This window comes from Psammomys obesus, unplaced genomic scaffold (assembly GCF_907164565.1).
Source record: "Psammomys obesus unplaced genomic scaffold, mPsaObe1.curated_primary_1811, whole genome shotgun sequence".
Lineage (NCBI taxonomy): Eukaryota > Metazoa > Chordata > Mammalia > Rodentia > Muridae > Psammomys > Psammomys obesus.
The window spans coordinates 14385768-14412030 of NW_026592548.1; the positions used below are offsets into that span (position 1 = coordinate 14385768).

Genomic DNA, 26263 nt, shown 5'->3' on the forward strand with positions numbered 1-26263 from the left:
TCCACCCCCGCTCACTGCGGCAGCACTGCAGTGATCCCCTCCACCCCTGCCCACTGCGGCAGCACTGCAGTGATCCCCTCCACCCCCGCTCACTGCGGCAGCACTGCAGCGATCCCCTCCACCCCACCCACTGCGGCAGCACTGCAGTGATCCCCTCCACCCCGCTCACTGCAGCGCTCACCTCCACCCCACCCACTGCGGCAGCACGGCAGTGATCCCTTCCACCCCACCCACTGCGGCAGCACGGCAGCACTCACCTCCAACCCCAAGCGAATAGCAGCTTCTGTAAAGCTTCGTCTTTCTCTCTCAAAATTCTTTTTCTGCTCTTTAAAAAGGGACCACTCCTCTTTGAGGCGCTCCTTTTCCTCCAGCAAGTAGCAGTCTCGCAGCAGCGAGGAGGTGTCATCGTCACACGTGGTGGCCAGCTGCTGCTATAAAATTTAAAGCACAGTCAGTCAAGGAACCTACAAGCACACAGATTCAAGTCAGAGCAAGGAAGGCGGCTAACGTTTGGCAAGGACACACACTATGAGAAGCAGCCAGCCCCTGAGAACTGGCTTTTCCCAAGCGCCGCCTCCCTTGGTGAGACGGCAGGGCTGCGAGTGCAGAACTCAACTGAAATGGGAAATGCCAACTCTACAGACGTCAGAAGATAAAGGAGTAGACACCCAGAAGGCCCAGTGGCACCATCTGGGCACCGACTTCCATTTACCTGTAAGAGCTGCTGCTGGGCCTTGATCATCTCTTTGCACTGCTGAATCTCTAACTCCAGTTTCTCCGTCTCTTGTTCATGGTCTTGTCGAGAGATGACGTCCTCATCATTAAGGCCTTCCAACTGTCCCTTCGAAACTGACAGAACACCAGTGTGCCGGTGATTTTGTTGTCAACTTGACACAAGCTATGGTCATCCAGGAAGATGGTACCTCAACCGAGAAGTCGCCTCCGCCAGACTGATGTGGGCTAGCCTGTGAGGCACTGTCTAGATGGGCAGTTGGTGTGGGAGGGCCCAGCTCACTGTGGTGGGCCACTGTGGTGAAACTGCTCTTGGGCTAGATGAGAAAGCAGGCTACAGGGGCCAGCCAATGAGCAGCGCTCCTCCATGACCTCTGCTCTAGTTCCCGCCCTGACTTCCCTTCCTCATGGTCTGTAAGCTGTACAGTAACATAAACTCTTTCCTCCCAAGGTGCTTCTGGTCATGGTGTTTATCAAAGTAATGGAAACCCTAACCAGAACAACCAGAAACTAGACAGGTTTTTATAGCCACTGTCTGCTCATGTTGGTTTTGATCAGACATTTAAAAATCAAAAGACTCTCACAACTTTTGCCTTTGGGCTTCTCACAGGTTTTGTAAAAGGAAGTTATTTTCTTTGGCATTTTCCATTTTCATAAAGTGTAGCAAAATTAAATGTTTTAAAGAAAAATAACTCCAAGTTTTGACAGCTATACAGTTACACAATTTTAGGACTAAGTATGTTTACAAATAAGCATTGTTGCCAACATTTAGCTTATAATCCACATTTATTCAAGACGGTCATGACAGGTTGGTAATGTGCCTCATGAGCCTCTGGTTCTTGCTACCCAGTCTTCAAGAGCAACTGTCTCAGCCACAGAAGAATGCTAACAAAACCACACATTTATAAATTGTTTTTGATGATACTTGAAAGAGTGGCACAGTACTACCAACTGTGTGCTTGCACACTCAACCCTGCAAAATTAAGAGTCTAGTCATCCTTCTTAATAAGCGGGGACAAGAAAACGAGTCCAGTTCATGCACAGTGATGCTGGAACCATGATGAGAATTGCGGCTTCCCTTTACAACTTGTAGCGCGTGTATTAAGATTCGCTGTTCGGATAATGGGAGCTTACACTCACATCATATACCCATTTGCAGGCACATAAACACAATTAAAATAATAAAAATCAATCTTACACAATACAAAATTTAACTTTCCAATTTAAAAGCACGCAGATGCTAATCCATACAAAATGGCTTGCCCTCACACTCCTGAGTTACTCAGTTCCCTACTGAGATGCACGGGGACACAGCCCTGGAGTGCGAGTGACCTCACTCTCTAAGGTTTCTTCTGAAGCCAAGCGCATCTCTCAGTGACCGTAAACCCAGGGGCAAACCAGGCATGGTCTGACCCTCAGAGCAAAAGGGTGAGCCTGCAACACTGCCCTCCGTGGACTGGAGAGCAGCAGCCCACTCTGCAGGCCTAGAGCAGTACTTACCTTGGTTATCAAGTTTTTCTACATGACTTTTCAAAATTCTCCACTGTTTTCTGATGCTGTTGGTAAGCTGCTCTCTCACAGTATCACAGGAAAGGCCCCACACACTTTCTCTGCTCAGCTCTCCAGCATCTTCCTCAATATCAGAGATAACCTACAGCACGAGGGAGAACAAACTGAAAGAGCAACTTATGATGGCTTTCCCCAGGTAGCTGTATCACACTGACAAAATCTATTACCTAACAGCTTGGAAAACAGAAGTTAACATGAAGACACAGAAACTCCCCAATTGAGACAGATCTCTTCAAATCTGAGTGGCAGAGCTGTCTGAGGAGTGACAAGCCCTGTCTGTGCAACGCTGTGCTGGATGCTGCCACACACTCAATCCTCAAACTGCAAAAGTGTAGAACCCAAGCTTAGAGAAGCAGGCTCAGGGCTACACAGCCTGCACGTAGGACCAGGATCTGAAGTTGGGTCAACGTGTCTCTAAGTCAGGCGGCTTCACCAAAAGACCCTTTTGAAATCGTGTACAGTTCCCCCATCTGGAAAGTAGACAACACGGCACTGAAGGCCGTGGCTCACAGCATAGAGGATGAGTGCATACTGAATCCAATCCTATTCCTGCCATGTACACTGTGCTAGGAACTACTGAGCCTGAGGCTGCTCCTGTCTAAGATGGGTATGAAAAAGCACAGTCAAATTATTATAACATTTTATACATTATAATGCTGGAAATAATTTCCAGGAGAAATATTTGGGAGAAATATGAGATGATGCTCATGAGGTACCCGAAGATGATCTGCAGTTTTCCGGGATGTACCGAGAGATGCACAGGGGCGGGCTGTGGTTGTCACAGTGACTACAGGTGGCAGAGCAGTGACTGTCGGTTCGGAATACCAACAGTGCCGTCACTGAGTCACCCACCCAGGTCTGAGTCGTGTGGGTTAGAGCCGAGGCTGCTGTTAGACAGGAGCACTTACGACAGTGCCTGCGCCGTCCTCTGTTTTCTCTCTGGATTTCCTCTGGGGAGAAAGGAGGGAAATCATCTCCTTCTTCATCTGCTGGAGGACTTTCTTCAGCTCCGCGTTCTCTACTAGGAACTGCTTCTGGCGGCATTCATAATCATTCAGCAGGATTTTGTACATTTCATCTTCATTCCTGGGGGAGAAACTATGGTGTGAAAACACATGGCAACAGCAAACCCTGGCCACACTGTTAGGTCACGTGGCTGTACCTGGCTTCTGTTTTATCAGTCCTCCATGAGCCTCGTTTTCCATCAGCTCGACCCACATAATTTAAAATGTCCATGGCTACAAATATAAGCATAAAACATAATCATTCATCAATCTCTGCCATACCTGAGACACCAGGGACGGAAGCTGACCTGGTGCATAGATCAAGACCATTACATACCCTGAGATTTGGCAAGTTCTTCAAATGCTAAGCTCACTTCTTTCCTGAGTGGGAGAGAGTCCCCTTCAGTCCTTAAGGATAAAGCGATGTAAAAGCACTTAATGGAAGGAGACAGTGTCTGACGCACAGTAGGTACTTGGCTACCTGTCACTCTTGACTTCATTATCATTGAGGACAGACCACTGGCCACAATGGTCTGGCTGCCTACTCTTGAAAATCAGCCTTCCCTAGCACTCAGCCACAGCTACCTATTTACACTGTTGGAGGACCTTTCCCGACAATGGCAGAGGAAGCAAGCTATACTTATTGTTGGGGCCACTACAGAGAAGGCTTGCTGTGCCCTATGAGCCACATCATTGCTGTCATCTTCAAAGGACTGAAAGTCCTCAACAGTCTTCCCCAGGTGGAGACAGACTCTGTTGGCATAAGGAAAAACATTATTCAAGTTCTGGAACTAACAGGATGAAATCTATCATTTCTGGTTGAGTTTGGGACAAGAAACAGCTACCCACACCTCAGCCCGCTGCTGCCACCACTTGACTAAGCTAACTCTAAAATCACCCTTCTTGTGACCTTCAGAAGCCACGCTGATGCTCACTACCTCCAGTTCTTTCTATGGAAACCAGCGTCTGGCTTACTTATGGACCAGCTCCATACTGGTCATGTTAAATAAGTACATGTGTGCTGTTTGAGTGAGAATGGACCCCATGAGCTCATATGCTTAAACACTTGGTCCCCAGCTGGTGAAGCTATATGGGAAGGATTAGGAGGTGTGGCCTTGTTAGAAGACCTGTGTCACTGGGGTTGGGCTTTGATGTTTCAAAAGCCCACAGTCATTACCAGCTGGCTTTTTGCCTCACAGTTTGTCTCAAGATGTAAGCTCTCAACTACTGCTCTAGCACCATGCCTGCCAGCTGCCATGCTCCCAACATGACTGCCATGGACTACCCTTTGAAGCTGCAAGCCTAACACATTCTTCTCTAAGTTGCCTTGGCCACTTTGTCTTACAGCAACAGAAAAGTAACTAAGGCAACATGTAACTAGTGCAAACCAAAAAGATAGCCCCCACAAGTCAGTTGTCTCAACTTGCACTTTACATGGAAAAACCTAAATTGTGAAGCCAACCTTACAAGGCAGGAAAACCCTGCACCCTTCCATGCGTAGTGCCCAGGCCTGCGTCACTCCATTCACTTGCCAGCGGGCGGCCTACCTATCTTTTTATCCTTCTTGTTCATGACGAGCTGGTGCAGACGTTCCTTTAGTTTATTGTATTCACGCTCTTTTCTCTTCATATCATGATTATACTGAGTGGCCCGACTGGCTATGATATTTTGTAATTTTTGTACCTAAAAGAAAAAAAAAAAAAAAAAAACACTTTCTATCAAACAAGAATTGCTAAACGCGCCAAAATTCACAAGTTTGAAAGGTAAAACAAACCCTAGTAGCCATCTTCCCACATAATAGTTTTTCAGTTCCAAGCGGATTCTTCCTTCCTTATGGACAGCACCTTAAAAATACTGCCTGAAGGACAACACTGCTTCGTGGCACAGCGGCTGCCAGCGGCTGGCGTCATCTCTCCGAGCGAGCAGCAACTGCCGGGAGCCTGAGCCCAGGCACTGCTGCTCTGACGCCCTCCGCGCTGTGTGCTAGGCAAGTGCTGGGCCCCACCCCACACCTCTCCGTGTGAGTCACTGAGGCAGGGTCTCACACAGCTGCGCAGCTAGCCTTGACTCCCAGTCTTCCTGCCCATCTCCTCAGCAGCTGAGGGACAGGCCTGCGCCACCTGGCTCAGCTTACAGAGCTCTTCATTGTTTACAGCCATTCTCAAGCCTGGCCATACAGTGTGGTTTCTTAGCTTACTCCAACCCAAAGACAAACGAGTCAAACTAAAAGGAAGCGACAGGTAACTCAAGAAATACATATATTATATTTATTATTAATTAAAAAAATTAATAATATAGTATTAAATATATAATATATATATAGTTTGGTTAGATATTCATTGTCCATTATTAAATACTAATTAAGTAGGGTTAAAAATAACTATGAATTCATGGGTTTTTTTTTAAGACTCCTGGGGCTGGAAAGATGGCTCAGTGATTAAGAGAACTTGTTGCTCTTGCAGAGGAGCTGAGTTCAATTCTCAGCATACACCATGGTGTTTAAAACAACCTGTAGCTCCAGGTCCACGTGAGCCAACACCCTTAGAGGCCTCCACAGGTACCAGCCATGCACATGGTGCAGACATGCAGGCAAAACATCCCCGCACATAAAATAAAATAATAAAATAAAAGAATCCTTCCCGACCTCTTAAAAGAATAAAACATTAAAAATAATCATATTTTTATAGCTGTTAAATGGACAGGGTTCACAACCCAGAGCAGTAGAAACCCAATGGCTTATTCACAGATGCAGTATAAAATAGCACCTTCAAAGCACTACCTCCATAATTCCACATCATCACAGTGCTATCGGCACTAAACTAGAAATCAAAAGTCTAGGCATGTATTAAAACAAAAATCAGAGTGATGACATTTTAAGTTAGAAGTGAAATGTTCAATGTGAACTGCTACATTCTGTGCATCCTAGGCAAGTGCTCTACATGCTAGACATTTAGTCAGGTTGGTTCTTTGACTAAATGAAAAATGATTACATTTAATATCATGTTGGGGGAAGGGAACAAACAGTTCGGTGTAGAGCACTTGCCTAGCATGTGTGAGGTCCTGGGCAAGCAAAAGCCAGAGAGGTCGGCAGGCCTTCACTGCAGACGGAGACCTTGCTGCAGCCAAGGTAGGTGGCGAAAGGGATGAGGCATGGAGCCATACCTCTGTGACAACAGTGCAGGCAAAAGGATGCACACTCTACATTCTCCTGTGCTTGAGAAAAAATGTGTGGTCCTGAGTACATGAAGGATGGTACAGGGGACACTGCCTGTTGCCAGGTATGAACTGATTGTTATACTGTTGGTATAATGTTCTTTTGGAATGTATTCAATTTACCCTTGTTTATTCAAATGCTGACTTCTCTACCCTACTATTTGGTTTCAGTCTGGACATTTTATTGTGATGCTAATTCTAAGCGTCACCTGTCTCGAGTTTGTGTAAACATGCCACCATTTGTTCTCTGTAATGTCAATAAAACTACGAGCCACAATGCTGAGTAAGGGAGAGAACAGGATGGGACATCCTGGTCCAGAGTGGAGGAGAAGGAAGCGAGGGGGAGGAGTAGGAGAGCAGAGATCGGCAGGAGAGGTCTTGGAACCTAAGATATGACTAAAATCAAGTATAATGGGTAAAATCTGAATGGGAGGAAACCATGCAGGCTTGTAGGTTTAGGATGAAGTAATCATTGCCCAGCATTGTGCTCTAGGGTAATTAAATAAATCCCAGTCTCTGTGTGGTGATTTGGGTTTAGGAATAATGGCTGCTTAACTAAAAGATAAATCAATAATAACTACTAATATTCAACAACAGTGTACTAGGTAAGAAAATGCGCCCTCTTGGGGCAGGGGCAGAGGACAGGCATGGGACTCTCCACCCGCAATGCCAGTGTGACACAGGATGAAGAGACAGTTCTTACAAGTGAGGCGGCCACTGTGTCTCTTCCTGCAGTGACAGAACACTCACCTCATCTTTCTCACTCTTCAGTAGCTGATGCAAATTCCTGTTTTTGCACTGTAACTGCCTGTCTCTCTCCTGCAGACCAATCAGCTCTCGCCTGGAGGTCTCCAGCTGTTCCTGGAACATGGAATTAGTCACGAGTAAAACTGACAAATCACAAAATCCTCAGAAGAGCAGTGACAAGGTCACACTGGGAGCTATAGCCCAACTTCAGAGGCACACTGAATGTTTAACGCGATTACTATGAAATTTAATACATAAAACCACATGCCTCATTTCAGCTCATTTTTATTTTTATTTATGTACAAGAACTGCAACATGGGTCCCTCACAAGGCTCTTCCTCTATGCTGCTGTCACTCAAGTTTCCTGAATTCTCTTTAAGGCTTTTACAGTTTAACATCACACATTAGAAGACCTGCTCATCTACAAAGATACCTTCATGCTTTGGGGGACGCTTGGCTTTAGGGAACAATAAATGCCACTGAGGGTGAGAAGGCTGGGAACACTATCCCTCACAATACCTGAGGACTTCAAGTCTGAACTCTGAGAAATTAAAAAAAAAAAAAAAATCCTCAAATTCATATACAAGCACAATGGCCCCAAACAGCCAAAGCAATCCTACGCAGAAAGAAGACAGCCGCAAGTACCATAAAACCTGATTTCAAACTACACAACACGGCCATAGAAACAAAAATACAAAGAGCACTGCCATGGAAATAGGCATGGAGGCCAATGGAATACAACAGAGCACCCAGAAAGAAATCCACACAGCTATAGGCACTTCATTTTGACCACGGTCTAAAAAATATACATTGGAGAAAACACAGCCTCTTCAGGTAGCCAGGAAAGTAGGACAGACCCCTCATCTCGTCCTCTGTATTAATTCAAGCAGATCAAAAACCTTAGCCTAAGACCACACACTCTGAAGCCGCTGGGAAAGAATAGAGAAAACATTTCAGAGAAGGTTCGGCAAAGATTTGATGAAAGGATTCCAATGACACAGACACTGACCTCAAGAATGGACACGTGAGATTACATGGGGTCGAAGAGGGTACTCACAGCAGAGGATGCATCAGAGCGTGAAAGACGGAAGAAAGTCTTTGCTAAATACACGTCTGGTAGGGCCTAATACAATCTGTAAAGACACTCCAAGTATTAAATACCAAAGCCCCAAACCACTCAACAAATGGACAAACACTTACTAGGTAGTTCTCAAAAGAAAAAAAAAATGGGTGGTAAATATATAAAGAGCGTTCAACATTTTTAGCCCTACAGGAAATGAGAATTAAAAACTATAGTGAGATTCCACATCACCCTAGTCAGAGCAGCTAGGGCCTCAAAGAAATAAGCAACTCCAAATACTGGTGAGGACGGGAGGAAAGGCAAGACTCCACACACCGGTAGGCTGAGGGGCCACCACAGAGATCAGCATGGAGGTTCCTCAAAACTGTAAAAGCGGAAATACCCTACAACCCAGCACCCCGCTCCTAGGCTATGTCAGCAGACTCTAAGTCAACACAGCACAGGGCCGCCTACTGCAGGCTTACTGCAGCAGTGTTCACAGCAGCCAAGCCAGGGGATCAGCCCAGATACAGCAACAGAAGAATGCACAAGAAAACGTGACCCAGTGTGCCTGTGAGTGATGAAGTTTAATTCAACTCAGAAAAATGAAATTGTCGTTTTCATGAAATACGTGAAACAAAAGATAACTGTGTTAAGCTAAATAAGCCAGACTTACAACAACAAATGCCTTGCTTTCTCTCATATGTGTGAATGGCCTGAAAGCAGGTGGACTATGGTGCCAGAGCAGGAGGATACTGACAGGCAACGGAGAGCAAGAGGTTGACGGTGTGTGTGGCGGGGAGGGGCCTGGCAATAACAAAGACAAAATGTGGCACATTTTTTCTCCTTTAATTCTGACTTAACTGTACGCGCACAGGGCATGAAAACAGAAGGGGAATGTATGGACAGACAGCAAAGGACCTACAAGGTAGAAGAGGAGGCAAATACATGTGAGGCAGGCTTGAGTAAGGCACAATAATGTTATGAAAATTTAACAATGAAATCTATTTTGTGTATGTTAACAAAAACTTAAAATAATCCAAACAAAAGTTGTGCCAAGAATTTCTAAAAACTGTCTTTATCATGAGCTTCCTGAGCCTTCTACCCTCATGTAGATGTGAATGTGCATCCTATAATTCTCCATCCTCTCAGCAAAGTGACATTCACACGTCTCCCCCTTCTTTGGTGCCTCCTCATCTCACCCGGGCCCAGCCTCCCACCTCAGTCTCCAGCAAACCTCACACTCTCCACGAGCCCATCTGTGGCTCCTGGAAAACACAATGGCCACTTCTGCCTCCAAGCACTTCATATACATCACAAGTTCAGAAACCTTTCCCCGAGGCTGTCAAGCTTCTGAGTGGTTCTTTAAATCCTGATCAAGAGCCACCACACTATAAAATTTCACCTTCCTTCTCCTTCTGCACTAAGAACCACTTCTGAGGCACTGAAATAATTATGGTCCCATTTATTGGACTTCACTGGTTGGGAACTCATAAGCAGGGTTGGGCTTATGCCCCCAGCACCTACAGAATTAATCACACACACCACACCTACAAACCTTACAAATTTCTGTCCTCCGCTAACCCAAATAACAGACTCTGGCCCAGGTCAAATCCAAACTAGGAGAGAACCTAGCCCAACACTCTGCTCCTGGTAGTTCTAGCTCATTCCTTACAGGAAAGGCCTCGGTCACTCCAACTTAACTGCACCATTAAACTACATAGCTGGGCACTACTCACTCACATGGCACTGGCCAGCTGGCCACACAGAACAACACTGCCTTCCAGCCTGATTAGCATCTGGTCCTGGTAAAAGGACCAAATCAATGCAGCATGCAAAGCTCAGTGTTAGAAAGCACTATGCATGCCCTGCAGCCCCGCAGTCCCCAGCTAGCCAAGACACGCTGGATAACCTGTCTGTCCTTTAGGCAAACAGGATGTGCAAGAAGCTAAGGGCACTGTTAAGAGACAGCGTTGCTGCACCTGCTCTGAGGAGAGACAAGACACATGAGGCAGTGACAGGCTAAAAGGGCATGTGCTGTGGAGGAGCTGTGACGCTTCAACAGAGCATCCCTAAATGTGCTAGGCGCTCACCAGGGCAGCGCACACCACACGCACTTCCCAGCACTTCCACCACTCTGCAAGTGTCACAGTGAAACCACCGCTCTCCTACAGAGACAGAGTCAAGGTTCCGACTTTAGTTTTCCTTATCTGTTCTTAGGAATAGGGTAGGAAGTACATGCACAAGAAAGAGGGCCAGGGACCAATAGATAGAAAACCACAAGAAACCCAACATGTCAAGAGTATACACATACCCACAAAGACTTTTTAAAAGAGGTCCTTCTGTAGAATACTGAGGGAAAACAGTTTGTATGGATTATATTCTTAATAATATGCAATTATAATGTTAAACTTTCTCGTACCATGATTCAAATGCTTGTTCCTCTTTTCTAAGGGGAAAAACATATTTTTATAGAAAAACACGAAAAAGCATTTTTATAAGGAAGAAAAAGCAAGCAGAGCAGAAATCAGCAACAGCATCCTACATAGTAAGATGGAAGGTCAGCAGCCCTGTGAAAAGCATGTGATCCTTTTACAGAGAAAGGTTACCAGGGGCCCCAGGAAACTACAGTCTCCAGGTAGCATGGGGACTCCCATCAGCTGCTGCCTGGCTCGCTCATCCCTGAACCCTGCTCTTTGGTAATAAGTACCATACCGTGGGATTATTTTGGGGTGGGAGAGCTCAATGTTTATGAAGCATCTCCTTTACCAAGCAAGGCTGGATGAGGTGAGGAAACCCTGATTTCAACCAGAACATGAGTATTTCCTAACTCTTCCTGCAGATTCAGGAAAGCCACGAAACAATAAAATCAGGCCTTCGGCATACACAGCAAGAACCACAGCAAGCACTGTGAAAATTACTAAAAATCACTCTTACCTACATTTGAAAGAACTTCAGGTTTTGAACACAGCCTTGAGTCTCGTCCGAAGCCCACAGCCACCCGGAGCGCTATGCCCTGTGGCAGAGCACTGAAGCTAGAAGGATGAAGGCGTATACCTTGAGTTTGGCATAGCAGCTCTGCAGGTGGTCCATGTCACTGCCCAGCTTCAGATTCTGTGTTTCCACACTTTCCTGGGCCAGAAGGTTCTTCCGCTGAAGCACAAGCAGCTCATTCATGCAGTTGAGAATAGCAACTATATTTAACTCTCTTTTCGTCTCTTTACTTTTGGGTTCCGCATATAAGGAAGGAAAACCGAAGGTAGTCAGTTCCTGAGGGGAGAGAATGTGTCTTAGCAGCCTTATCTCCGGGAAGAGGTGGTCAAAGACAGGGTGTTTCGGTTTGGCACGAATGCGCAAGTGCACTGCACAGTGATAAGTAACGATGTGCTGACTCTCAAGAGCTGCTGCGTAGACCTCAAATCACCCCGACACAGGACGAACCTCGCTCCGGGCACATCAGAGCCACTCCACAATGCACACATGTTCAAAACCTTGTGCAGGGCATAATATCCTGTCAACTGACACTTCCAATATGTAAACTGTTTTTCAGTGGATTAACAGACAACTTAGTGAAAAGGAAAAAAGAGAAAACAGAAACCCATTCTTAGATCATTACTATTAAATAGTCTAAGAACGAACACAAATATCTTTAAGTTCTTCGATAAGTTTTTAGACCCTTTTGAACAGTCACCTGTGCCCTGGCATAAGCTACCCAGGTTTTTTATCAATAAAGTTGAGGGCTGGACTCCCAGTGGTGGAGCGTGGGACAGCAGGAGGCCAGGTGCTGCAAGACACAGCAGTCAGCCCTGTGTCAGCCCAGAAGCTCAGCTCTCCACATGTCCAAGTCTCTGGCCACTCAGGCTTGGCAAATGCTTTTCTAGCCTGGATATTTCCCAGTATATAATAAATATGACTCATGCGCTTGCTTATTACAAGAAACACATTACCTGATCCAGATATGAAATACTTTGTTCAATGTTCTCTTCTGTGCAGAAGGCACTGAAAACACTGTGCACATTTTTTGATAAAGGTATTGAAGAGCATAGCACTTGCTGGGAGTATAAACTTGATGGAGACATCTTTGTTTCTGAGGTATATTGAGAGAGATTTTTGTTTTCTGAAAATAAAAAAGCATTCAGGCAATTATAAAACTTAAGTTTCCATTACCAAAGATTCTGAATTTTATATAAAGTATTTTAAAGTTTGGGCAAACACACTTTTATGTGAAATCTATGTACACTTTTATAAGCAAAATGACACAATTACACTGGTATTCTTTCTTGGAAGTTATGTTAAATGAGTGCACAACTGAACTCCCACTACTGGATTTACAAAAACAGGATTAACACTGCGCCACTCAGTTTATGTAATTAAAGGGATCAGGGACTGAAGGAGCCAGGAAATATATTTCAAATGCATAAAGCTGCCCTCCAAAGTAGTAATAAATAATCTATTGCCCCCTCCCAAAGCACAGCTCGGCTTTTTATAACATTACTGCAAATGAGATCCGGGTATGAGCTCATCTTCAGTGTCTGTGGTAATTCATGTTTTTCTCAGAGATTCCTTGTGGTGGTGTCTGGACTCAATTACCTGCACACAGACCTGGATCTGTAACAGTCATCCAATCTCCCATAGCAGTTTCCAGAGCCAGGGTACCTGAGGAGGTGGGTCAGTGCTCACAAATGGACGACAGCTTGTCACTCTTCTATGTGAGCATCTCCTCAGGAAGCAAGGGACACGGGCATCTAATTGAAAAGATGAAACCCAGTGAAAGCCAATGTGCAAAAAATACTTTTATGTTCTTTGATTTTTTTTTTTTAATTTAGTTTTTCTGCACATGAATCTTTTGCCTGGATGTATCTATGTGCACCATATGTGTGCCTTGTGCTCATGGAGGTCAGAAGAGGGCATCAGATCCTCTGGAAAATGGTTGAGCCATCACACGAGTGCTGGGAACTGTGTGTGTATTATAAATTGTATATATGTGTATCAAGGTTAGTGGTTTCCCAAGATATGTGGTACCTGATTTGGCTCTAAGGTACAGCATAACATATAACAGGGGAAATTTTTACATTATATCCTTTAAAGTACAGATCTTATTTATGTAGATGAGAAGATGAAACCTTCTTGGCTAGTGTTCCCATGTTTTGTTTTCCTAATTAGCAGATCTTTACATTTTACACCCCAGTCTGGCACAGACGCAGGAAAGGAACATTCCTACACGTGACTCATCATCTCCTACAACATCTCATACACCAAGAACAGAGCTGGCAATATGGATCTGGTAACGTCCCTCACAATTTTATCCTAAGAAGAAAATTGCAACTAAAATCTGTACACCTCAAGAAGCTAAGCAAGGAGGAGGACACCCTGGGGAAGATGCTCAATCTTTACTCAGAAAGGCAAGCGGGATAGGCATTGGAAGAAGGTGAAAATAAGGAACAAGACAGAAGCCTACCACAGACAGCCTCTGAAAGACTCTACCCAGCAGGGTATTAAAGTGGATGATGAAACTCATAGCCAAACTTTGGGCAGAGTGCAGGGAATCTTATAAAAGAACGGGGAGTTAGAAAGACCTGGAGAGGAGAGGAGCTCCACAAGGAAAACAACAGATCCAAAAAAATCTGGGCACAGGGGTCTTTTCTGAGACTGATACTCCAACCAAGGACCATGCATAGAGATAAGCATGGAGATAATCTAGAACCTCTGCTCAGATATTGCCCATGGCAGCTCAGTCTCCAAATGGGCTCCAGAATAAGGGGAGCAGGGGCTGTTTCTGACATGAACTCAGTGGCTGGCTCTTGGATCACCTCTGCCTGAGAGGCAAGCAGTCTTGCCAGGCCACAGGGAAGACTACGAACGGCAGCCCTGATGAGACCTGATATGACAGGGTCAGATGGAAGGGGAGGCAGTCCTCCACTATCAGTGTACTGGGGAAGGGGCATGGGAGGAGTTGAGGGAGGGATGACAGGAATGGGAGGGAACGAGGGACTACAGCTGGGATACAAATGAATAAATTGTAATAAATAAAAAATTATATTAAAAAAAAAGAAAAGTGCACAAAGATTTATCTACAGGGTGTTCTTTTTAACAGGGAAAATCAAAGCAGAAACATGTTCCATAGAAAACCGGCTCATTCAACAGAGTACTGTACAGATTGAAACAAAACTGCAGAATTAATAAATGGCTAAGAAATATCACAGACTAGAAACAATGAGTAAAGAGGACTAAGTTTGTGTACTATTTATGTCTCCACCTTCTAACAGATGAGACATATTTCTACCACAAGAAAATTCAAATGAAATTGTAACTGGCAACTGGCAACAGATTTCCAGGTCAGGCAAAGGCAGAGAGGGTGAGGCGCACAGGCAAATGGGAGAGCGTGTGCAAGGCTTCGGACAGCTGCGTCTCAGCCGCAGTGAACTGCAGCCAAAGGGACAGCGGCCCCTGTGCTGACCGCTCAGTCAGTATTTAGAGGTGTTGGAATTCTGAACTTTCATATGAATTCTTTCCATTTTTAAATGTTAGAAGCCAATTTATAGAAACAGGCGATTTATCCCGAGGGAAGAGAAAGTGAATAGATGGCCTTCTGAGGTTCTAGAAGCCTCTTGATCTAAGGTTATGTGGGTATATGCACAATTCATTAAGTTGTACAGTTAAGGTCCATGTTCCTGACTATTAAATTGTAACTCAACACCTAACATGTCAAATCAAGTGTATCACTGCACTGGGCATGGACCCAAGATCATTAACACAGACAAAAAACATGGCATGATTTACTGAGGGGTGGAGGAGTAAATCTGACTGAGCTCCCACCAGGCACAATTTCTAGGCACGAAGGAGGCCGTGTTCTCTGCAAGCTCACATTCTGGGAAGGGCAAGCAGGTGACACTGCAGAAGCAGGTGATTAGAACCACAAAGAAAGCAGTCCCGACAGGGTCAAAGTGGGGGGGGGGGGAAGACATATCTAGATCAGGCAGGGAAAGCTACACAGGGATGGGCCAGCTCCAGTTTGAACATGAATGTGCCTTAGAGGTTCATTAGTTACAGGCTAGGTCCCCAGCTGGAAGCAGTGTTTGGGAGAGACTGGAAACTTTAGGGGTGGACCCTAGCTAGAGGAATCAGTTACGGGGGTCAATGTCCTTGGGCTGTTTGTATGTTGCCCTGCTCCACACCCCCATCTGGGACAGATGAGCTGGCATTTTGTCTTGTCTTTTTTTTGTTGTTTTGCTTTGTTTTTGTTTTGTTTTGTTTTTGTATAACCTTGGGTATCCTGGAACTCACTGTGTAGACCAGGCTGAGTTCAAACACCAAGATCTGCCTGCTTCTGCCTCCAAAGTGCCGGTATTAATGGCATGCACCACCACTGCCAGCAAGGTACTGTGTTTTTCCTTTGGGCTTTCCACTGCATGTTCAGCCATACCTTAGGCCTGTGAGTGGGAGTGGGACACAGGACGACTAGCCAGTCATGGATGGAAACCTCTAAAACCATGAACCAAAATATAATCTTCCCTCTTTTTAAGCTGTTTTTCTGAGGCATTGGTCTCACCTAACACAAGGGGGGGGGGGGGCATCTGAACACAGTCCTAAATGCTGTAGATTCAGTTCCAAGACAATTGGTATCTTGCTCTACCTGTGCAGTTCGATAAAGAAGGTATCCCTACCATCTTATCCCTGACTGGGTATTCCCAGCACCCAGAAGAAAAAGGTAAGAAGGATGAAGCTACATCAACTTTACTTTGGGACTTCAGGGACACAGCTCTAAGCAAAACACAATACAAGAGAAAACACAACCACATGTCTGTGGCAGCTTTGCTCTAGGTCGACTAAGCAACCTCGCTGAGCCCTGGTAACTCCATAGGATTAAATGAGACAATGCATTCAAGTATTTATCATACTGCTTGGCACATGGGGTCCAGAGTTAGTACTAGTTCATTGTATCCAAATTCTTTATGGCCATGACCAAACATCTGGGATAAACAAGGTGGGAGGGGGATTTCTTTGGGCTCACAGCCTCAGAGATTTCACCCTACCAGAGACAGAGGGAGGGAGGAAGGGTGTGGCCAAATGGGGACAGATGTGGGGGGAGGTGGATTACAGGAATGTGATTATCCACAAGAACGTGCCTTCTCCTTCATTCCCCATGGAACCCCAGCCTCTGGGATAGAACTAACCATTCAATGAGGGTCTTCACCTTAGTTGATCCTTTTTGGATATGTACTCACACACATCTGCAAGCAGGGATCACAACAAAAGCAGCACCACAGTCATCACCTAGACACAGCTCTAAGTGACAAGATTCCAAGACAGACAGAAGTCGCTGCTGCTCTCAAGGAAAGAGAAACACAGATCTTCAGAAGACCTGGAAAATAAAGTCCAAACAGACACTGGGCAGTGATCTAACCCCCTGTAACAGGCTGTCCACATGGACACTGGGCAGAGATCTACACAGGGCTGGGAAGAAGCAGAAAGCTGACCATCAACAATTAGAAGACCTGGAAACTGAACGGATGCCCACACAGACTCTGGCCAGTGATCTAATCCTCCGTAATCAGAATGGACTCCAGGAAACCAATCGAGGCTCAACACATCTCTATACAGGGACCTGGGGCCTCACACTCCGCTTCTGCGCTCCCGCTGCCTGCTTCACCCAGCCCAAAAGAAATGCTTTGTGTTTTGTTTTTGTTTTTAAGGAAGAAAGGTTTTCCAAACTCATCATTATTTATGCCAGATTTAGTGCATGATTAGTTTTTCCATGTCAACAGCTGGAAACTGGGCTCAGAGAGATCAACAGGACTGTCCAGGGCTACGTTTCTCAGTTTTCAGAATTTTGTGCTCCCTTCCTTCACTCACCACCTTTCAAAACCTACCTTCAGCAGCTGAAAAGTCAGAACAATTCTCATTAGCATCTTTAAGAAATTGAGTCTCGTAATTAATTTAAGGCAACTTCACTCAGAGCATATCTTAGACTCAAATCTAGGCACGCCTGTGAACTGCCTCTGCACAAACACCAGCATCTTGCTTGTAAATACTCTGTCCTAGGGTAAATTCTAATTCAACACCAAAACTAAGATATCTCATACAATCATTCTGAGTTCTGATTAATTATACCCATTCTTTTCACCAGAGAAGTTTGCTATCCTTTCTAAAGGCTAAGGTTCTGATACACCCCAACAATCTGCAGAGCTTTAGAGGGGCAGCCTCTAAGAACCCTCTCAGTCCTTTACCTGCTGGGATAGCCTTGGGTCATTCTGTGCCGAGGTCTAGTGAGCAGCTTCTAACAGTACAGGCAACATGGTAGATTTCACTTTGGAAATCAGGCTGAATGTGTGGCTCCATTTGAGCCTTTCCTTCACTGTCTGTCAGGTTTCTTTCTGGACCCAACAAGCCATCCTGCTCTGAGTATCCCTGAGAGTCCATGTGACAAGGACAATGGCCTGATGTCCACTCAGGCCAAAAAAACTCAAGGTCTGCCAAGAGCCAGGAGCAAGTTGGAAGTAGATTTTGCCTGAGCTCTGCCTCCCACCTAGAGGAGGCCTCTGATGAAACCCAGCACCAGAGCCATTCAGTGAAGCTGTGCCCAGATTCTTGCTAAGTGGAAGCTGTGAGATAGTATGTGCTTGTTGTGTTTAAGCTGGCAAACTTTAGAATAATTTGTTGTTCAGTAATAGATAACATAAGTTTAAGAAAGGATACATTTCTGAGTCCCCTCTAAAACTAATTTATGGGGCTGGAGAGATGGCTCAGCTGTTAAGAGCACTGACTGCTCTTCTGGAGGATGTGGGTTCAATTCCCAGCACCCATATCGCAGCTCATAACTGTCTATAAACTCCAAGAGCTGACACCCTCACACATGCATGCAGGCTAAACAGCAATGCACAAAAAATAAAAATAAATAATTTTTTAAAATTTATATGCATCCTGATGAAATGGAACTAAAAATGGTATCAGGAACTACAAATACAAATGACTGTTTTATGATGAACAGAATCTACTATTTTATTTAATGTTTCTGGATGTTACATTGAATGGTTTATGGACTTCTGGAGAAGTAAGAAGTCTCCTCATCCTGACACAGAGCAGGACTCAGTACATCTCACCTCAAGCACATACTATCTGAGGCCTCTACAGTACTGACACTAGCCACTGACACTCTCCCCGACCCCACCCCACCCCTCTCTCTGTTTTTTTGAGACAGGGTTTCTCTGTGTAGCCCTGGCTGTCCTGGACTTGCTTTGTAGATCAGGCTGGCCTCAAACTCAGAGATCCGCCTGCCTCTGCCTCCCTGAGTGCTAGGTTTACAAGTGTGCACCACCACCACCTACTCTCTTCTTTGATTTCTCATACCGTTAGTTACTTGTTTCATCTTTTGCAGTTACACTCTTAGCTAAGTACATACTTAACACTTCTGTACACCCATAAATGAATAACTGTCAATGAAAACGGCAATGAGCAACCCATGACAAGTCAGTGTGTCCACACTGGCTAATGTATATGGAAGCAAGCAGCAATGGGGAAGATGATGGGGCTAAGTCAATGCTTGCTCTCTCGTGCCTGTCTCTCTGCTCTGGTCACCCTAGATTTGTCCTACATCTACAATGAAAAGAGAAGTATGGCAGAATCCCCACCTTCATGACTAGGGCCTCTTTAAACAGTGCTCTCTTAAGTGTTCTTTCCAAGTTGACTTGCATTTCAAGCTTGAGAAGGCACAATGCCTACCTAATCAGAATTCTACAGCAAATACTCATTAAGTGTCAGAAAACAGTAGCTTCCTTTTTAATTAATTAATTCAATTTACATCTCTGTCACAGGCCCTACCCTCCTCTCCTCCCAGTCCCATCCACCCTCCAGCATCCTCCCTCCCCTATTTCCTCAGAATAGGGGTCCCCCCTATCCAGACACCAGAAATTATATGTTCACATGAGGATTGAGTTCATCTTCCTCCCCTGTGGCTTGGTAGGGCAGTCCCACCAGGAGGAAGTGATGAAAATGCAGGTAACATAGTCCATGTCAGAGAATCCCCCACTCCCCTAACTAGTGGGCTCACATGAAGCCTAAGATGCTCATTGCATAATTAAAAGTAGAGGACCTAGGTCCAGACCATGCATTGTCCTTGGTTGGTGCTTTAGACTCCATAGGCCCCTCTGGGCCCTGGCTGATTGGCTCTCATGGTCCTTGCTCCCACTCTTCCACCATTACCTCTGTCTATTCTATTTCCCGTTCTGATATACGCATCCTCCTTGAAATAACAGCTTTCTACTACAGAGGAACATAGTCACATGGTGCCAGTTGGCCTTCTAAATATTAAACATGATTTTTAGATAGTTCACTAACACGTCTGCTAAAATATCACCAAGTTGAGTTACCAGATTGTTGGAATATTAAAATAAAATTGTTAAAACTAAATCCTTAAACATTAGTAATCTTCTAAATTCACTCATAGAACTTGAAGATCCAGTTACAGGCATGATTTATATCACTAATTTCAAAAATGGAATCTGATTACTTAAAATGATTAACACCTTTAATTATAATTTCATTCTAGAGGAGACTACCGCTTTTAATTTTACCACAAACTCCTCTGTTAACTACAAGTACAGAAAGACTAAATTCAACCTCTTAGTTTTACAAATGTAAAATCTAAATGATTTCACCTGTATGGCACAGAAGCACCTGGTGCATGAGGTAACTGGTCAGCATGCAGCACTTAAACAGCCATGAATTCTTTGTGAAGAAAATAATACTACATATCAGAAAGGCCCAAGCTCAAAAACTGCTATACCCTTACTCATTTGCCTTCAGGTTGAGCTTATGGCTAACCTACTGGAAGATTTGCCGTTAGGGAACGCAGTGTAAAACCATGCTGGCCGCCTTGCCTGGTCACATGTCTAGGATCCTGTTCTGGCTTAGTCACTACCCACAAGCCATCTCTCCAAGCTGGCCTCCTTGCCTGTATGATAAGGGACACAATGGCTGCTGCAGGTACTTGATTAGAAAACAGGTGCAGAACTGAGCAAAGTACAACCAGAACACAGGACACACCCACCCCACGGCATCTCTGTTTGCAGCACTAACTCCTTTCCATGGGTAAGACCATTAAGGCAGGCAATTTGGCCAGGGTTACAGGGCTAAGGAGGAGAGCTGAGCCAGGATTCCAGCCTCGGCCCACACAGCCACTCTCCTAGCCATCTGGCCCTGCAGCAAATGAGAGCAATCTCTTCCTCTAGGAACTCCACCAAAGGCGAGATTCTAATCATATCTCCCAACTGGGAAATGGGTGAATAAAATAGAGTGGGGATGCAAATTATGATAAAAGGTTTCATGTGGGGACACAATTTTCGTGAGGTTCCTAGCCTCTAGGGTAGGCAGCGGGGCAGCCCTCACGTCCACGAGAGCTGCTGCAGGAGGACTGTGCAGACATGAACTCTAGGCTAGTCTGGACTGGTAGGGCAGTCCTCACACACCCACAACAGCAGGGAGTAGCTCAAGGTATAACCCTGCAACACCTAAGCACTCACCTCCGACAGCACAGGGGGAAAAGGGGACCTACTCCCAAGACGATCCATTATAAAGCAGACACAACTGAAAGATTGTTACAAGAGACAGGAATGTAACACCTGGTTTTTAATTATATATGTATGGGAAGCAAATGTGATAAATCTGTATTTAAAGGACACAGAATGACGCAGGGTTCAGTGATCACTGCCTTATGGAAAAGGGACTGAGGGGTCTCTATATAGCTACATAGAGGTTATTGTCAAAGTCCCCCTTTGTTTTATTATTAAAATAAATAAAACAAGTTAACAAAAGAATGTGTGTTAAAAGGTAAGGAAAGACTCAATCAGTAAACTGTCTCAGAAGCTCGAGGACCTGAGTTTGGATCCCAGGAAATGTGCAGAAGAGCCAGGAGCCAGATGATAGGAGGCAGAGACGGGCAAATCTATGGATGGCACTCCATCATTAGCTATGCTACTTTATAATGTTAAGCAGACTCAGGGAAGTCCCATCATTCACTGGGAGATTTTGAGTGGGCCAGGATGTATGAGGATTTTAGAATGTGGTAGTAGTTTTTTATTTCTCCAGGTTTGTAGTTGTAGATAAAATACTACAAGTATGAAATAGGTAATCTCTCTCATTAGTTCTTTCCACCAAAATGTGGCCTAATCCCAGGCCAATAACAAACCCTGTCTCAAACAAAAGGTGGAAAGCACCCAATGACTCAAACCTGAGCTTGTCCTCTGACCTTTCACACAGGAGTGCTACATATACATTCACCCACGCCCACACGGACCACACAAACACCAGCCTGAGTCTCTTGAGCACTAGGATTAAAGGCGTGCACTACCACACCCAGACCCAATTTTCATTATATAAGAAGCACATATTACTTTTATTAAAATAAAAAATTGTCAAGAAAGACATAGTAAATGAAGAAGTCTATGGTCATGATGGGCTACCTGGTGGAAAAAGAGAAGGACAGAAAATAAACGTACCGGGATCAGGCAGAAAGAACACACGTTTTCTCAAATAAAAGCCTATGTTTGGTACTAGACAACATGTTACTTAGGACAGAAGACTAAGGTTAATGGAACTGGGTTTGGGTAAACATACAGACATCCAGAGATGCCTAGGAAGCGTAGGCTTTGCAGACTAAAGTTGAGGCCAACCTTTTGACACTGTGAATTGACACTAATTCACAATTACTCATGAGAACCACACAATCAAGTTACATAAAAACAAGACTCAGAAGACCTCCCCCAATTCAGTACTTATGGTTTTATGTTGGATCACACAGTAGTTACACAGGCATGCTGGAAAGCCCATGGCCATTATCCCGGCCTGAGACCCTTTCCCTCAATCAGAACTTTTTTCTTTCTGAGACAGGGTTTCTGTGTGTAGCCTGGGCTGTCCTGGAACTCACTCTGAAGATCAGGCTGACCTCAAACTCAGAGATCCTGCCTCTGCCTCCCAAGTGCTGGAATGAAAGTTTCCCAAATTCTAGGATTAAAGGCTTGCGCTGGCGCTGCAGCCACTGCAGCCACAGCCACCACAGCCACCACAGCCACCACAGCCACCACCACCACTACCACCAGCGCCCAGCTCAATCATAGCTTTTTATCAGCTTGTTTAGGTTTTTGCTTTGGTTTTTGAGACAGGGATTTCCGAGTAGCCCAGGCTGGCCTTGAACTTGTAGTCCTTATTCCTCAGCCTCCAAAGTGCAAGGATTTTACATGTGCCACCAAGCTTGGCTAATTACAAACACTTCTCACACACCAAGTGTTCCAAAGGCTCCCGACTTCTGCTATTATCAGGACACACGTACTCAGCGAGCGCAACCCCAGGAAGCAGGTCACAGCGTTAGCATCCCTCCTGGATTACCAGCAGAGGACCAGTGTGGAAAGGAGCATCTGACTGCCAAGAGAATCTGAAGGAAGGAGACGCAGTGGCAGTTCAGAACTGCAGTCACACAATTCTGTTTAACTTCCACTAAGACTCGTTATTGGTTCCAGAGTCTCCTCTCCAAATCCCACATGGCTTCAGGCTGACGTTTCGGGGCCTCCTATCCCTCGGGTTCTGCGCTGACTGTTTTCCACCAGTGGGTTGCATCTCCACCACCTTTGATCTCTGCCGACCAGGCCTGGCACAGAAGACAACTCAACAAAGACCTGCTTTCCAGAAATCACTGCTGCTTTTAAAAGGCTCCTGTCAGCTTCATTTCCATGACCTGTGAAAAACCGGCTGCTTTCAGGTATTAATTACCTGGACCACAGAAGTCTAGAGCCCCGAGGACTACATAAATTACTGACGGGCAGACATACACTACATCAGAAGCAATCTAATCCCCAATAAAACGGTTCAGATATTGCTCACTGCCTTCCGGTCAAGGTTCACAGCACCACTGTTGACTCTTATTGTTAATGCAGTTCCAGCAGCCACCTGCAGTCCCCAGACAAAGGGATGGCACCAACCACCTGTAAGCTGCACCTGCTTCGCTGCACACAATGCAACAGTTGCTCGTTGGGCACCTGTCAGGACACAGCTGAAAAATGCCTTCTTTTCTACAACCTTTCCACATTCGGATTTTTTTCCTTTTCCACACAAAAACTCCCTAAGTACAGACTATTCAGAGGAACACATCTTTTTATCCTTAGGCCTGTCAAGTAGCAGCTGAGCGTCTGATAATAAATATTTATTCAAAGAATAAATTTATTAACATATAATAAATCTGCTCCTACACTATACAAAATGGGCCAGCATCAAATGGTATGAGGTTTTCCTAATAATGGATGATGTATTTCTCTATCTCTTCCCATAAGCTCACGAATTGAAGGTAAGATACATGCTCATTACCAGCTAGCCACAATGACCCAAGACACAGAAAAGACTCTTGGTATGAACAGATGGCTAAGCCACCACATGTTCACAGCTACTGTAAAGGATACAGGAAGCTAGCACTTAAAATCGCTTCTGCAGCTGGGCCTAGAGGCAGAGGGCTATAATTCCAGACACCTGGGAGGCTGAGGCAGGAGAACTGCAAGTTCAAGGCCTGCCTGGGCAAGCCAGTAACAAGGCAACCCCACCTCAAAATAAAGGGGCACTGGTCTTCAAACCTCAGCAACAGAACCTTTGGCCAGCACATGCATGGCTCTGGGTCTGGTTCCCCAAGGAACAAGAGGGTGTTGTTTTTAAACAGAATCTGTTTGTTGCCCTGGAATTCCTAAACTCAGGCTATCCACCTATCTCAGGCTCCCATGTAGCAGGGATAAAAGGCACCAGCAGGCATACAGAGCTTGCGGCTCCCATTTTAACATACATTCAAATCACTGTGGGAAAGCGTTTTTCTAGTCTTCCTAGCTGAATTTCTAGCTGAATGCTAAGTGAAGGAGGAGGGCACATCCACAAAATCTGTATCCTATCCGGTTTGGGCCAAAGAACTGGTCTGCCCGGTTTTAAGAGAACACAACTATATAACTTGACTGGGCTGGGTTTGAGGCCTCTGGGGTAATACAAACAGTTAACGTTTCCACTTTGTACACACCTGCCTCAGCAAGTCTAGGATGCTATGCACTTAACAAGTCTTGTCACAAGGCACAATGTGTTATGGAGAGAGCTTTCCATTTCATCCTGGAAAAACCAAGCCTCTGCAGTTATCTTCAAGCTGCCTCACCCCATTACCTAATCCCTGGACCTCATTATCTTCACGGTACAGATGGGGAATGAGAAGAGAAGGGTGTAAAATGACTAGACTGTTGGGGCCCCACCACTCACCAAAAAAGCCCCGGTCTGAATTCTATCCATTCCTAATCCTCCTCTCAGAGAACCATTTTGTGTGAGGAACTTTCGTGCACACCAGGCAGGTCAGTGTCGAATGGGATCACAGCTCCTTTTTACTTGTTTAGATTGAATGGACACTCTAAGCTTCCTGGCCTGCAGGCTCTTGGGGAGTTAAGGAGATTGGAGGGATTAAGTTTTGCTGGCTGGATTGAAGTTTACAAATCTGCCTCTGTTCTACATTTCAAGATAGCATTTTTCTAATCCAGGTCTTCTCAAACTTTATCCAATCTCATAACGTGTCATGTCATATACAGGCCTTTCAAGTTCAAGACCAAATTATGGGCTAGAAGGATTTCTTCCAGAACCTTGTGGGCTCCATGGTAGCACTATTCTCCTCTAACTCCAGGCCTGGACTCCAATCTGAATGGAAGGAAATCCCAAATCCAAGAAGCTCTCACCCTTGGGCTTGGGAGCCCTTCACCTTCCATACAGTCTAGATTCTAGAAGGAAATCCCAGTTCTCACAACTGCATCAGCGTTGCCAGTTAAGAGTATGACTGGCAGGGCGAAGGAGCCTGAACTGCGGGTGTTAATGTAAAGATTCCTCTACTGGTGCTGATGGGGAATTATTTGGCAAGTTTTATTTCCCGGGCCCAGGTGACTTTGCATAACCCGGAGCTCTGCACTAGGAGAAATACGCGCTGTATTCCTCACCATTCACTGTACAACACTGGAAAATTCGAGACCAAATAATTCCTCAACCAAGGCTACCGCTGTGATGATGTAAGTTCTTCCCCTGAACGTGGGGCTGGACCACTCCGAGGCACCTACCCGTGCAGCAGCGGACCTCTCGCTAAGTCCTGCGGCAGCCTCTGAGAAATCGCCGAGCCCGCGGGCCGAGGGGACCCCGCGCGTGCCCGCGCCGCACCCCGCAAGGGCGCGGGGAAGCTCCCCCAGCACCTACCTCGCACCTCCCGCTGCAGGCGGCGGGCAACAACGCTCTCCAACCGCCGCAACGGCTGCGCCGAGCCCGCCGAGAGCCGGCCCTGGTGCCTGCGCCCACGTCCAGCCCGGTGCCCTTCCACGGCTGCGCGTCACAATCCCGCCGCTCACCGTCACGGCACCGGGAGCGGCTCGCGCCTCCCGCAGCCCGCGGGCCCGCACCCGCGGCGGCACGCAGCGGCTCCCCGCCCGGCCCGCCGCTCCGCGCAGCCTCCAGCCCGCCGGGCCCGCCTCCCGCCGCCTCCCTCGCCGGACGCCCATCCCACCCCGCCCCGCGCTGGCGCCGCCCATTGGCTCCGCCGGTTGCCAGGCGACGAACAACCGCGGCCCTCATTGGTCCGGAGAGGGGCTGAGCCTCCGAAAAGCCCCGGGCAGACGCCGAGCGCCTCTCCCCGGCGCAGCTGCGGCCGCCGCACCTGTTACGCCCGAGCTCACCCGGCCGCTGCCCCCCGCCCCCAGCTCTCCGCCCCCAGCTCTCCGCGGGGACACGGGGAGGGTCCTAGCTGCTGTAGAGCCCGGCCTCCGAGGCCCCCCGAGCCCCAGCTCCTCAAGGAACGAAAGCGGGGCTCCCAAGGGAACCAGGTGCGCTCGCCAGAATGGAGAGACACCAACGGGCGTCCAGAATTAGGTCAGGCCCAGGGGAAGGGAGGTAGTGGCCTCGG

The 26263-nt window shown here is 46.1% G+C and overlaps 1 protein-coding gene across 2 annotated transcripts in view; it reads right to left on the bottom strand.

Moving 5' to 3' along the window:
* Nucleotides 1-25801, bottom strand: part of Ssx2ip (SSX family member 2 interacting protein) — a 34456-nt gene extending 8655 nt beyond the window's left edge. Inside the window, exons 1-11 of one of the 2 annotated variants that reach the window (XM_055614337.1) lie at nucleotides 25564-25801; nucleotides 12916-13070; nucleotides 12273-12442; nucleotides 11383-11595; nucleotides 7269-7379; nucleotides 4853-4988; nucleotides 3464-3539; nucleotides 3210-3387; nucleotides 2233-2383; nucleotides 713-849; nucleotides 258-428 (exon numbers count right to left, since the gene is read on the bottom strand). In XM_055614337.1, the coding sequence (XP_055470312.1) occupies nucleotides 258-428; nucleotides 713-849; nucleotides 2233-2383; nucleotides 3210-3387; nucleotides 3464-3539; nucleotides 4853-4988; nucleotides 7269-7379; nucleotides 11383-11595; nucleotides 12273-12442; nucleotides 12916-12958 (1386 nt within the window). In that variant the 5' untranslated portion in view covers nucleotides 12959-13070; nucleotides 25564-25801. Of the gene's footprint in view, nucleotides 1-257; nucleotides 432-712; nucleotides 850-2232; nucleotides 2384-3209; nucleotides 3388-3463; nucleotides 3540-4852; nucleotides 4989-7268; nucleotides 7380-11382; nucleotides 11596-12272; nucleotides 12443-12915; nucleotides 13071-25563 lie in introns of both variants that reach the window. The other variant, XM_055614336.1, reaches the window with a different exon arrangement.
* Nucleotides 25802-26263: the final 462 nt, after the last annotated feature.